Source organism: Rhea americana, unplaced genomic scaffold (assembly GCF_003343005.1).
Source record: "Rhea americana isolate MKP2758 unplaced genomic scaffold, rheAme1 scaffold_48, whole genome shotgun sequence".
In the NCBI taxonomy this organism is placed as follows: Eukaryota; Metazoa; Chordata; class Aves; order Rheiformes; family Rheidae; genus Rhea; species Rhea americana.
The window spans coordinates 2,971,410-2,986,350 of record NW_028186623.1 but is presented as its reverse complement, the minus strand read 5'-3'; the positions used below and the strand labels follow the sequence as shown (position 1 = coordinate 2,986,350).

The following is a 14,941-nucleotide window of genomic DNA, read 5'->3' as shown; positions in this document are numbered from 1 at the left end:
CCAGCATACCATCGCTATCACTGCCACTAAGTGTTCCCATTTAAAGGCAGGCAGATGACTTCTAGCGTCAGGACCAGAGAGGAGTTCAAGTGCATACAGTTAACTGGCTTTCCCAAGTATACTCCAAGAGGAAATGACCTTACTTACTGACTCTTGATGTAGGTGGGAGATGTTCAGCTCTCTCTTCATCCTCACTTAAGCGCTGCCATCGGTAGGAGATGGGTGCAGTGCCAGATGCAGAACGACACTGCAAGGAAAGTTCCTTCCCTTCCAGCAGTTCTCCTTCTAGCCAGCATTTGGGCTTGGAAGGCTTCTCTGGAAGAAACAGAACACAGGTCATGCAAATGCCACAACCTGTAACCTTTCTTTGGCAAGAGGACACATACCAAGCAGCTTCTGAGAGCAGTCTTCTCTAGAGAGCATTAGCAAGAACATCAGGAATGTTTCCTAAAGGACATAACTGTAACTTTGTGCAGTTTCATCATCTAAGAAGCAGGGCTGGCTGGCCCATAGACATAGAAATGCCACACTTGGTTTGGGCAGTTTGCCTCACGAATACTTGCACCAGTGCAGTTGTTTCACTGTATTCCTTCTTTAGGTACTATTTAGAGAACATGTTTTCCCTCCCACTTCTCCATTTCTTCCTCCTCCTCCCCGCAGCATCTGGCAAGCCACAACAGTTCTTCTCTGGGATGACAGCATGTGTGGCAAAAGCCAACCAATAAACTGAAATCAAGGAAGAGAAATGCTAACCCCTGCAGTTTACAGGTCACCTCCCTGACTTGGTCCAGTTTGGAGTCCTGGAACAGGAACCCAGAATCCTTAGTGAGAGGTCTGGACAGGGCGATCACCAGCTAAGCTGGGATATCGCTCTAGGTTGTGATAAGATCATAGGTGTAATTGGGAAAGTTTATATGATTTTACAAGTGATTTTGCTGCCAAATGGTTCTTTAAGCTCTTCCTGTGTCCAGTCCTTTGCCAAAAAATGCAAAGACAGACAAGGAGTTGGACAGTGAAATCTGATCATGAAATGTCTTTGTGTATTTATACCCTGCTGAAATAAATCTGCCTCCAGGAAATGAGTCTAGTGATCTTTTTTTCTTTGGAAGAACAACAAAATGACCTTACCTACAACCTTCAGGGTGACGTGAGCCCATTCATACTGCCCAGCATTTTTAACTTTACATATGTACTTTCCTGCATCACTGGACTGCAGGGATATGATCTTCAGGGATGCATCTCCAGCAAGAAAATTGGAAGTGAAGGAAACACGGCCTTTCTGTTCCTCATTCAGGTCGTCATAAACGCGGCCTCCAGAGTAAGTGATTACCTGATAAGGCGAAACAGTCACCAAGCAGCCAGTTTAGTGTTACTTTCAACATGTGGAGCAAAAAGCAAAGCATTTCCAGAAACTGCGGACTAAATTTTTTGCAGGGCTAAATGACTTACCCAGGGTCACGCAGGAAGCCCGTAGCAGAGGAGAAAATTAAATGTAGATTCCATGTTTGAGACTCATACCTAAACGGTATTTACACTACAGGTTTATGCTGGAGCATTTATACTTGTGTCACATCCCAGCATGGATATCAGCTTATGCCACAGCATACAAAAGTGGCCTCTAGTTTTGGCTAGTTTTGGCAAACGAATTTAAGTTACCTCAGCCCTGATTTTTAAAAGTACTAAACTCTATTTTATTTTTTTTCTGAAACAAAGGTTTCAAAAACTGGACATACAAAACCCAAGGTCATTTCTGAAAACCTGGAGGGCTATTTTGAGGTTGATCCAGAGACAACTGATTAACGATGTTGGTTTAAAGCAAACCCTATTATATCAGGACCTGCTCCAATATAAGACGCATCCATATCAAATAACTTCTGTACATTTCACATCTCTTTAAATCAGTTATATTTTCTAAACATTATTCACTCCCACAGTATAACTTAAAAGGAAGAACACAGAAATCTCTTCAGATTAATGCCTGTTCTTGATGTCAACGTAGAAGTAAGGGGATTTTCTCAGCAGATACAAGCTGTGGTTAAAGAGAACCTACTGCTTTTTGTACTGTTTCAGAAACGTGCCGCAGCCACTCGATATCCAAGCTTCTTTGCTCCAGGAGGCCCAGGTGGTGGTGACAGGGCAAAGTCACGTTTTCTTCAGCCACTCTCTTGAGTTCAGTCTGAGCCTCAGATATCCAAACAGAACAGGAAGCTGAAAGACAGATGTTGGCGATCAGAGGCCAAGATGAAGGCTTTACCTCTGCCGTGACAAATGGTGCTGCCTTAGATTTCTCCGCATTCTTTTTCAGTTGCTTCACAGCATAGGAGAAAACCCAACAGCTTGACTTCCTGGACAGATTGCAGCTGATTAAAGAGGACATCTATACATACATAGGGAGTTAGTTTCACACTAGTATTTAAGTATGAAAAACAGATGGTTTCACACTCCAGATGTGCCAATACTAAAGTCGCATAAACCTTTTGTTAACATTTATTTGCCACAGTGAAACTTGTCTGAACACCCTGAAGGCAGTTTGGAGTTTGAAAGCCATAGATGCACCTATATCAGCTATGAACTCAAAATTCCAGATTACTTCCTCGTTTTTGCCTTCACCTTTCACTGCTTTCATTCGTGAATATCGTTTCAGCCTGGAAGACATTCAGCGCCCATGGCTTTACGCGTGTGCCAGCGTGACAAGGCTCGGAGCCTCATCCCTAGCGCTAGAGAATGCTCTTCGTGTGCATCTCAGCACCGGGAATTAGAGACCAGAGTGGGAACAAAAAGGTTAACCCTAACGAAGGGCACAGTGCAAGTAGGGTAGTGACGTGTTGTTGAGCAGCAGCATCAAAAAACAGAAGGTGTCAAACAGTTTATCAAGGGGGAAAAAAAAGAAGTGTTCCCACGTTGAACCACTAGAGGGAATCTGAGCCTCATAAAAGTTACTGAATAAATCCCAAAACACACATACCTCCCTAAAACCAGAACCAGGAAACGGCACACCCTAGGAAAAGAGCAGTGTTAAATCAGCACAGTATAAGTCATGCTGAAACCCACACTTTATTTCCTTTCTTTTTTTTCCTTACACTGAAGCTGTGCTGTATTCAGCTGCACTGAAATACAACTATATCCCTGCTAAAACTCAGCCGAATCAGGCATTCGCACGGAGGCCTTGCAAGTCGCCATGTTTTGTTAACAGATGGGTTCTGGTCAGCTCAAGCTGGATTAAAACTGGCCCCAAAGGTCAGATATAGAAAATTCCGGGTGTTTAGGTCAGAGTCACCTCTAGATCTGCAATGAAACCTAATGAAAAATTTTCCATTTGAGTTCCCACATGGATTTCTGTGGCATGAATGTCATTTGCCTTTCGTGTTTGAATCTTTAGAGTGTTGTTGGGCTGTTGGTCTTAAATTTTGCTGTGCAGCAAGGAAGCCTAAAATATTTTCTTCTCCTGTAAAACAAAGTGAAATTAAATCTCTTGATTCGAAGACTAATTACGAAACAGATTAAGACTGGGAGTGTCGGCAACACTGAAGACACATGTATTTGAACACACAGTCCTGTGACTATATAGCAGAATAACTGGCAAGAGGATAAGCAGCTCTAAAAACATACGCTAAATTTGTTCCTGCACTTGCATTCAGACCAAGTGGATCTTTAACCTTTCCTTCAGCTTTACATGAGGAAAGCAGAAAAATGACATCAGAAGTGACACTTCCTCGGCTTGTATTGCTTCTTTATGAACAACCCTGGTTTAAGAAACAGCGATCCGCTCCCCTCTACCCGTTCATTCTGAGATCTGGCTCCAGCTTGTCAGCATGACCATCCCTCAGGTCTTGAGCTTCTCTCTGATATTTAAATCAATATTTGCCAAATACTTTTACAGAAGGCATGCAGCTGTATGTGCATGCACACATAGAAAAATGCATAGAATTTTAAGACAGGTAGAGTGCTGCAGACGATTAAACTCTCCTCCTCTACATGGATCTCCACACGAATCAATGAGCTTGAAAGCTTCCTTTCAGCGACATTAGTTGCATTCTTTAAAGGGAAAATTAATCCAGTTCAGCGCTGGATTCACTAGTCCCAAAGTGCCATCTGCCAAATACAATTACACATTTTTGTCTAAAAATGAATGTCTGCTTTCTCCTAGAGCCTGCTTTGCTGGGGGCTCCCCTCATTAACACACTGACACTCACTAGATGGACTGATCAATGAGTTTAATTGATCTGCCAACTACAGCAACTGTTCACACATCTGCAACTTTTTCAAAATCCTATGCCAGTTCCACACACATCTTGCAGGGAACCCTTTATAGAACAAGCATCTTCTCTGGCCATTACAACCCTTCGTCAGGAATATAAGTTATATTTTGAGGGAGCCCCAACAGCATCATTTCCCCTCCTCTCCGGCTTAGGCCACACCTTGGTCTGGGCTTGGTGCCCTCAGAAAACATGCTCTGGATTTGTGAAGAAGCCCTTTGCCCGTAAGCTCGTCTGCTAGGGACGAGTAACATCTGAGAGGCATTCAATAAGATAAAAACAACTGCACATTTCAAAAGCACCATTTTTCCCTCCGCAGCAGTCTCACAATCTGAGATAATTTGCAGTCGATTCACCACTGAACTACATGCTGTGTCGTTACAGGTACCAGTATGAGCTCTTTACCAAACCTGCATGCAAGTCTCGTGCTTATGTTTCCATGAGATAGTTGACTGTACCTTATTCAAAGGCTGGTCCCTTTAGTTAATATTAGTTCTTTGATTAAAGATACCCAGTATAGGGTGCTATTTATGGAAACTGGCTATGCAAAGTTTGGAAAAGAACTCACAGTGAACAGACCTCCACCTTTCTAAAGCTTCGGTAGGTCTCACTGTAGCAAGCAGTAACAAAACGAAAATGAACATTTGCATGTGTGCTGGGATTTACAACATACACCTCAAATAAATAAATAAATAAATAAATAAATAGATAACAAATCTGAGCACCCTTCTAGATTTCGGGGGGTTTATTACTCAAATAATTAATTCCCTACAATTTTTTATTTCATATTCAGGTGCAGATGAGATCAAGCAAGAAGAAACAAAACTCTGCTGACAGTGTTTAAGCTTTTTTTTTTTTTTTTTAAAAAAAGTTTTATTTCAATGGTTATAAAAGATGACTGTGTCAGCATGTGGGCAGCCCCTTACAGCAGCAAACACTCATCATCTTCAACACGCTTGCCAGGATAAATGTTTGCTAGCTAGAAAAGCAGTTTACTCTGGGCAAGCACTTCTGCTGTCCCGGGTGGGTGCAGAGCTGGCTCTGTACCTTCCCCTCCCAAGGCGCTTGGCAGCCACACGAGGGCAGAGGCTCCGCGGAGAATAATGCCCGAGGGCCGGCACCCGGGCACAGCGATCAACGATGAGATGAATAAATGAAGAAATACACGATTTTCCCCAAATCGTCCCCCCAGGGTCTCACTCGGCAATGCAGGAAAGCAGCAGGCTGCACAGTCCTCGCCCAAAAAACCTCTCATGGAGCCACTCGTCCCCTTACGCATCCTGTGTGGCATTCCTTACACCACAAAGTCCAGCTTGGGAATTGCTTCCTTCGGTTTACTCAGACCCTACTCAGATTACGTCCCACGACTTCAGAGGGAGGCTGGTTTGGTTCTCCTCTGGAGCAGGAACCCTGGCTCTCTAGCAGTTTCTGCACCATGTAAGCATTAGCTCGTAGGCTTGGAGAAAAAAAAAAAAAAAAAAAAAGCCGTGTTCAGCGCAGCGCCAGTCTCGCTGACGCACTACGCAGTGCTTTGTTCAGTATGGACGGGAATACGGGATGATTTTATTGTTCAAACATTTGCACTATTGTTCATAAGACAATATCTCAGTTACCCAAAGCCTTGCAGACATGGGAGAGAGATTTTTGTCTTTCATTCCAACCATTTTAAATTCAAGGATTATAGTGCAACAGATATTTTAATCACAAGAGCTGACACACCTGAACAGATAGTACCCTAACAGCACAAGTGCAAATTTATCAGGAGAAGGGCACAGATCTGACCAGGTGACATAAAGGGATTTTTAACCCCTGTCAGAAATAGGGGCCCTTCTGCCATGTATCCATCCCGGATTTTGAAGGAAGAAACATTAAGAACAACACCCTGCATTTTTCTCATGCAGAGCAAAATTTAAGCTTTAGAGTAGTCCCCAGAACTCGCTTCAATACTTTGCTAAGTGACTCCTGATTTTGAATGTATGTGAGATACTTTAAGAGGGTTTGATTATCAGAAGCCCCTGCCCTCTGAAACAGAGGGAGAAAACTGTTCTGGGTGCTGCAGCAAGTGCTGCGCTCTCAGGAACTGGGTACTGCCACAGACCATAGCGCTTCTTTGCCTCATCACAAATTATGTCTGCCCAAAGAAATATTTTCACGTCTGAATCCTGTACATGCACACAAGAGCTTTCATACATATGCAGCATATCTATTACGAAGCCCAGGCCACCTGCATGCCCATCCATAAATAGGTATATACACAAATGCATGTACCTACTGAGAACACAGAGTAAACACGGATTGGCAAGACAAACACACAGAATGGAACTAAAATAAATATTTTGCTGACATATTTTCATAGCCAAATTCATGTGCTAAAAGCTAAAAAGCTTCCAGATTTAAATCTTTCATTAGCTTCAGAAGAGTGCTTAAATTAGGGAGCAATGCTAAATATAGATTACACATTTAAAAAAATAATGAGTTGTGCTATATCACCTACTGACTGCTAGAACTAGAAGGAATGGCCTAGAAAAGATTCAGAGATCAAGATATGAAAAATGAGCAGTGAAACTTAGCAGACGTTGCCCAAACCATACCTACCAACATAATTTGAGAAATGAACTCCTAAAATGGGTCTTGAAAAACTTCTCTTGTTCCAGGAACTTCTCGTTTTCTCTTGTGAAACATATTCTTTAGCTACACTTTTCATAGTTTATTTTTGGCTTTGTCAGAGATGGTATCTGTGACCAACTATTTCAGGACAGTGATGTCTCAGGAGCAGAAGTAGAAACACAGCCTGCTATTTTCCTGTGACTCAAGACATCCTGTGTTAGCACCAGACACAAAAAGGATTCCCACAGCTTCCAGGTTTATTTGGAAAAGTCAAGTTGTTACCTTAAAAGTGAGGGTCACCAACTTAAACTGAGATGTAAATACTCCCCTAAATTAAGCAAGGTTGAGTGCTTTACTAAATCAAAACCTTGATAGTAAAAGCTGTTCACCTGGGATAGGCGCAGGCCTGTTGCAGATTCAGAGCAATCTCACTCGCAGTTTATCCTAGCCTGACCACATTTCAGGAGCTTCAGATTTGGAGACTGTTATGCCACCATCTCTTAAAACAAACAAATCCAGAGAGCAGCGTACATTTAGTTCTCTCATTGCTATGAGCTAGCAACTTTCAAGAAATATAGAAGTAATCCAGTAAGTGACACAGCACAGGGAGACTGCAGGGAGCAGTCAACCAACTCCCGATTTGGAAATGCAGCATTTATCTACTGTTCATACCTCAGACCTGAACTTACCTACTTAATTCTGCCACTTATGTTATTGACCATAGCAGGATATGCTATGATCATTCTTTTCTATTGGTATTTTGATAGCTTTGTGCATATCTGAGGCTTACCTTCTAAGAATTACTAGACACAAGGTCAAAAATGTTTTCTGAACGTACTTCAAAGCATTCTCCAGAGTAGAGAAGCAGGTAAGTGAGAAGGTTGCTGCAGAGGCAAAACTGCTTCAATACAACAGCCAAAATGCCAGTTTTAAAACCTCTTGTTTTCTGTACTACATGGCTGGTAGTACTGTATGGACGATTTCCAGTTCACCTGGAATAGGTGCTCTCTGCTTTTATTCATTTATGTCAAAACATTACCTGCATGTAAATGTGACAGGAGCAGTTAATGGCAAAAGTTGTCAAGGCACATCACGCCTTTCCTGAAAGAATAAGAACAGTCTGCTAAAGACAAGTGTTTTTAAACATTGTGAATAATTTGGGCAGTTACTCATTTGAGGCAGCCTCTTTGGTGCACTCAACCATTTTTCACATCCCCACGTGATCCCACTAACTGAGAACGAAGGCCTTGTAGGAAGGAGGTTTTGGTCCTGCAGTCCTCTGTGTAAAGTACGCATTCTCTTCAAAACCCACGTAGGCTGTCTGGAGACACCTCAGTGCACCTGACAGTTCCATGCTACAGTTGGTGGCAGCTGCAACTGCAGGCTGAACTGCTTGTACAAGTACCTCTTAACTCATTTTAGTCAAAACAATCCAAGTTGGCAAAGATTTTTGAGTGTTTTAAGTTAAATCCATGCTCCAAAGTGAGTAAGTGGTCCACAACGTGTTATTCAGGCAGGTAATGTTCCTATATGTGAATAACTATATATTTGAATTCCATGTTCTTGTAGAGTTACATGCATTCATTCCACTCAGAGGCACATTTGAAGACACAAAGCATCAATGTAAATGAAAAACCTAAGAACAAGGCTCGAGAGTGAACTAAGAACACGACAGATTGCCATACTGCAGCTTTAACGCAATCCTCCATGCCAGAAATTTAAGACATTTTACATCTGTTAGTTTGATCTTGCTGCAGTTATACAGAAAATCATTTACTAAGCTCATTTGTGCAAAAACAAAAGCCTGTTCCCCCACTCCAATTAGTGCTCATAACAGCAATAATTATTGCAAAATACTCAGACTTCATTCAACAAAAATTCAGCATTTTACATGCTTAAAGAGTCGTCTAACCACTTTCATGGCCAAAAAAAGAAGATTTGGGATGAAACTTCCAGAAATGCCTGAGTGACTTAGAAGCCCAGACCAACTAATTGTTGAAAACACTAGTTGTACAGGTAATTTTAGGGCCCACTGGCCCTTAAATACTTAAGGCCTTCATTGAGAATCCAATTAATTTTTGCCCACTAATACCGTTCAATAGTAAGTATAGGAGACACACGCGCATACAGTTTTATCTCTTTTCTTTAAATCACTTCACCAATTTTTGCAGTGGATAAATCAAAACACTAGATAACTAAAACAGTTTGTTCCAGAGCTGCAAGCAAAACCCAGAAGGCTGGCACCCTACGCTCACGATCAGACCGTTCTAGCCCTAACAGCATTTTAAGCCAAAATAAATACAAAATGGTGTCTTTTTACACAGACAGCTATTTTGCATTCTTTGCACAAGGGAGGAGAAGCTGGGGGCAGCTGGAAGTCTCCTAAGGATAATTAACTCAGCCGAGGCTGTGCTCTGGGACATCTGCTTTGTGTATTCTTTGGCTCGCACAGACATTAAGGCCATAGGTCACCTTCTCCCGAGAGCTCGAGTGCTCCAAGTGACCGAGACCCGGCCCCCAGTGCATGCTGCCTGCAGCCTGCTACCCTCAGTCTCCCTTTGATTTCAGGAATTCGGTTGTGAAGGAAAAGAGCCTCGAATAAGAAAAATGTGAGCTAACAGTCAGCTCCCGCAGGGACAGGCTGGCTGTGTTCAAATAAAGAGGTTGGCCAACCCCCATCCCCATCACATTGCAGAGGTTCTCTCTAATTGGAACCACATGTTTTTGCGGCTGAGGCAGCTGCTGCACAAAGCAAAAAAAGAGTCCTGCATACTGCCGAGGTTCCAAATGGTGACGTGAAGCATTTGGAATTGAAACCGCTGAGGAGCTAGGAAGGCCCAAGAAGAACAAAAAAACAGCGTCTCACAAAATAAAGCCTCTGCTTTTTACAGCTTTGCAAGGACTAATAGAGGAGTGCAGGAGAGGGCTAAAACTGGGCTAGTGATACACAGACTCCTGCCATAAGGAACATTGCCAGCTGCAGAAGCATAGGCAGGAGCTGGTCACCCTTGCTTTGGCTCCTTGAAGGAACCAGTCCTTGGGGGCTGGTCTCCGATGAGCCAGGGAGGTGCTCTGTAGGACAGCAACGGTGCCTGTGCATGCAAATCTCTAAGTGCACAGCGCGCTCACACTGCACTGAGGCACAAATGAAATGCTGATCAGTCCAGTACGAGGCCTCGGTCTTGCAAATGGCCCCAGCAGCAAGGTAGCAGCATTTCCTGAAGAAACTCAACCTTCCTCTAACAAGTGGGAACAGAGACAAAAGACAGACTGAGATCCTGCAGTGCTGATGACCCCATGCAATCCTGAAGATGACATTCCTAGAAACAAGAGGTAAAATTCTGTCCTTGAAAACACCAAAGTTTGCCTTTAGCACCAACAGAGAGGATTGAATCAAAGCCTGGAGAGTAACACTGAAGCTTTCCGTTAACTGAACATTTGCAGAGGCAGTCAGCCACTATGTATTGCGGCTGTCCTTTTCCTCATTACATTTTAAAAATCAAGTGTGAGTAGGAGGTTCTGGGTTTATATCTCTGGAGACCACAGAGAACAGAAAGCAAGACACAAGAACTGCGTCTTCCTATTTAATGGTCCACAGGATGTTTGTGCAGGGAAACATGTAAAGTCTCTTAGCCCTTTAGTCCAAGGCATCTTATTAGGAAAATGGTCCAGGTGTATTCTGTTTACAGACACACATCTCAGCTAAGCCTCTCAGTAATGCAGCTGCTAATTTCCAGCTGCATTGCTTAGATCCATACAGAGAGCTCGTCAGTACGTATCACAGATTCCTCAGGGGGCTGAAGCACCGAAGGCTTTCTGCAAGAGTCACTGCACCGCTCCAAGTGCCTTACAAAGCTGTGTTGAGGAAAGCAAGAGAACAAGACATTCCATCCCTATCAGCGGAAGTTTCACTCCTTGTCAACCAGGGGCTTTCTGGTTGCAAACAAGGCTTCGTTATTAGAAGAGAGAGAGTTTCAATAACAATTTTTAGGCCTATTCTGCCTGAGAAAGTGATTCTATTAGGCCTCAACAGCCTCCCAGTGCACCAGTTACTACTGTCATTTAATGGGCATAGCAATGAAGGCAGACAGGAATGCAGTGATCAGCCAAAGGCAGACACCGTGAAGAATCCAGAACACAAACCAAAAAAGAGTAGCAAAACTGATTTCAAAGCACTAGTTGTCCATTAGATCAGATCCCTTATGTGATCTTTCTTCAATTTCAAAGTCCAAGAAGTGAGTTGTATCAGCTGAGGCAATTCTGGAAATCAGGGAAAAAGGAAAAGACTTGAGCAGTTGATAAAGAAGGTTCCTCATAAAACCATTATTATATTAAGGATTCCCTCTCCTTTTTTCTTAGTTCTAAAGTGAGACAGGTTAACCAGAAAGTGCTGAGCTGCTTCTGATGCTTTTCTTCATAGAACTAAAACTTTTAAGCTTGCCCCCCAAAAAGGTGATAGTAAGAAATCTGAAAGGTTCTCACAAATAAACTTCATGCTTTTCTACATCTTTCTCTCATAGACACTTTCAATGAAGTTGGATGCAATCTTAAGATACAGGTTCCAGTGCCTGTTAAGCACATCTGTATTACCTCAGTGAGCTGTTCAGTTGCGTACCCATAATTGCATATAACATGGTATGACATCTCACTTATCCACTACAAGCACTACTAATATGATACAAAATGAATGCCTAATGTATTAGCACTCTGTCACTTTTCATATTCTCATATTCATTCACTTTCAAACACTCAGCTACAGTCTACCCTAGGGCAGAAAATGAATAGCAGCAGCAGCTCCTCCCCATCACCCCCATAAGTCTTGTGAAAAAGATGTGTTAAACTCTGTAACACTTAGTAGATGAACAAGACTCGCAGTCTTTTGGTTTGAACACAGGACCAGAAAGAGCAGTCCAACTCCAAAAGGGTTGCAGATACCATCTATAGTCACAAGACAATCACCCAACTGTCCCCAGCCTCAGTTTCTCACTACTGCAACAACTAGTGAGCATCAGTTAACTAGCTTTATTTACAAACCTTCTGAGCATGGTAAACAAACAGAAGCCCAGTTCTCTTCAGTCCTGAATCTCAGTATGAACTGAAAGCAAGTAAAAGAGGAGAATCAGGTTCTTAACTGTTATCACTATTAAACTCCCTCCCTGCAACTTTCCTGTGGTTTGGCACAACAGCATACCAGCTGCAAGCCAGCTCCCAACAACAGATGCAGCTTTTGTCATGTTTTTTCCACTGCTACAGGGAGTTAGGGCATTTGTACACACACTCTGAGATGCCTCAGAAGAGCAGAGGTAGAGCTCTATAAATCGTGCTTTCTGAATCACAGCCTGAAACTGAGCGAGTGAGGATTAGAGAGGAACGTGAAACTCCGTTGGGAAGAGAAACACGCCTCCTGGATTTTAGAAAGCTGGCATCACCCACACTAGATCCCTCCACACTGATTCTTAGTTTGCGTTATAGTGGCATTTTAGTGAGGCCCCGTGTTCAAAGTAATCAAGGCTCTTCCCAGCAGTATTTAAAAAACAAAGGCTAGATTGTGAATACTGTAGTCACAAGAACTTGCTTTCACTTTAAGACAAGCATAACTTGGAAAGCATTCTGCCTTCAGAGGGACAGGTTTCTGAAGAGGAGCACATCAGCTGTTCTAACTACTGACTGCAACGCTGCACAGTTGCTACGAGTGTTTCTCAAGTCAGAAAAAGGTTTGAAAAGTCAGAAAATAAGGAAATGTTGCTTTATCCTTGCTACAAAATGTCAGACCTGCAGGTTTGTTTTGGCTTTTAGTTTCTATTAGCTAGATATACATATTTTTTCAGCGATTACTGAGAGTGTGGCTGAACCTAAGGTATTCTAGTGCAGCGACACGAGCCAGAGACAGTTAATTCAGAAGGATTCCACTATCCACAAAACTACGGCTTAGGAGCTGATAATGTTACGTTGATCAAGCTGGCTAAAGTGCATTGCTGCAACATAAAAAATACCAAGAAAAGAGAGTAATGACTTTTTTGCGCTTCTGTGGAACTTCCAGAAGTTTCAAACAACAGGCTTTTCCACATTTCCTGTTAGTCATGAATGGGCTTCACGCTTACCAGAAGTCAGTGTTGTTTCTTTAACCTAAGACAAGGGTTTTGATGAAGACCTACAGTATTTAAATATTTCTTCAAAACATTAATTAAAGTACCCTGGAAGATACTTGGTAAGGGCACAAGGACTGAAGAGAGAAAGCGATCCATTCTGCTTCCTCAGGAATAGAAGCAGCAGCCTCAAGGTACTGACTTTAATTCCAATTTTAGCTGTCTTTATTTCAAACACCATGGAGGGGAAAAGAATAAAACAGAGCTCCATATCACTTCAGCTAAATAAAACCTTCTGCAAACTAGGATGTGGGTGGAAGATGTATTCGAGAGTTAACTACACTGAACTATCTACTTTCTGGTAGTCCTTAGCAGCAAACTAGCTGCCTTTGCCTTAGAGATGAGACCGAGACTGGTGGGGAGGCAGATTCTCTCCTCTCTGCTCACCACAGGGTTCTTAGGCCAGCAGCTGAGCTGTGGGTTACATATGTTTTGCATGTTTGCAGATGTAAAGGGCTCTGCAGAGCAGCATAGTTTGCAAGAGCCTAAGGCCATTCCTAGGGAAACCCTGACTGAGAACATGTAAGCATCATGTCTGCCAAATATTCCTGTGACCTTTGCAAAAAAAGACTAATCTAGTTCTCCTCCGGCACACATGCCTGTTCTGAAGTGAGGGTTGCCCCAAGTATGACTAGAGAGGCAGAGCCCTCTGCAAAAACTGGCACTGGGTATCAGCGTTTGAGAGCAAGAAAGCCCTGAGAGTTACAATACATCATCTGGTGAGCAAGCACAGTGTTTCCAAGATGCTGAACAAGAAGTGGGAGGGAGGGTTTGGGGAGATAACATGAGATTTGGTCAACAGTTGAACAAGTCTGCTAACTGGATATGAAAAGGTCAGGCATATTATCAAGGAACATACTGTAAAGGTCAGGTGAAGTGTATAAAACTAAGCCCAGGAGGAATGGGCAGCACACACTCACGATCAGCTGAAACTTCACTATCAAGACACTCTGAATTTTCACCTTCTGTTCAGTGATCAAGGAGGTCTGACCACAGCATAAGCATCAATCCAAATAAAAAATGCCACTGAACTTTTCCCTTGCTCTTTCACAGATCCTGTGAGGTCCCTACAGTAACTTGACCAACCAGCTTCCTTTACATCAGAAGCTGTTTATATCAAGAGCTGCCCTGACTGCAGGCATAAAATTGGAGGTATTGAAGAAAGAGTAACATCTTAGAGAACAGGCTGATCTCACAATAAAACAAGAAATAGACTACATTATATATCAGCTCTGCTTTGGGAGCGATCACATCTTGCATTCTGTTAGCCTGCTACTTGTATCTGCTAGATCTATAACCATCTGTCTTAAATGAGTAAATTAACATTTACTCAGAGTCTTCCCAAGAGGTCCTAACTTCATCTGAAAAAAATGTCTTAAACATCCACATTCATTCCTGACCATTTAGGGGTTGCATGAGGTTTAAAGTTTGTTGGTACAAAAGGTGAGGAAAACACACTACCCTCCTGGAGTGCTGACTGCATATTTAAGCCTCAATTTCTCCAATGTCTCTAACCCCTGAGAGCAATTATTAGTGGTCTTAACATAACATGGTGATCAACATGGTCTTTGGACCCAGCTGAAACACATTTGTTGTAGGTTCAAATGAGATGAATGTGCATGCACTACCTTTCAGAGCCACTTCAACTCTGTTGCTCGGGACAGCAATCAGTATTTGTAGCACCTACCTGCCAGAAACTTCCGATAGCTCAACTTCATTAAAGATGTACTGGAATCACACAATAGTTCAGGTGGGAAGGGACCCCCAGCTCAAAGCAAGGACAGCTGCAGGTGACAGAGCAGGTGGCTCAAGATATTGTCCAGTTGGGTTTTGAATATCACCAGGGATAAAGACTCCAAAACCTTCCTGGGCAACCTGTTGCAGTGTTCAATCACCCTCACAACAAAAAACGTTTAAACAGAATTTCTTGTA

At 42.7% G+C, this 14,941-nt stretch overlaps 1 protein-coding gene across 3 annotated transcripts in view; it reads right to left on the bottom strand.

Moving 5' to 3' along the window:
- The window catches only part of CLMP (CXADR like cell adhesion molecule), a 48,121-nt gene that overhangs the window by 7,310 nt on the left and 25,870 nt on the right, over positions 1–14,941 (bottom strand). For 2 of the 3 annotated variants that reach the window (XR_014897251.1, XM_085316811.1), the window contains exons 1-3: positions 2,051–2,393; positions 1,129–1,330; positions 148–315 (exon numbers count right to left, since the gene is read on the bottom strand). Coding sequence is in view for 2 of the 3 variants with exons in the window: in XM_085316811.1 (XP_085172937.1) it covers positions 148–315; positions 1,129–1,330; positions 2,051–2,377 (697 nt within the window). In the remaining variant the exon portion in view is untranslated. Of the gene's footprint in view, positions 1–147; positions 316–1,128; positions 1,331–2,050; positions 2,394–14,941 lie in introns of those variants that run through there. The other variant, XM_085316813.1, reaches the window with a different exon arrangement.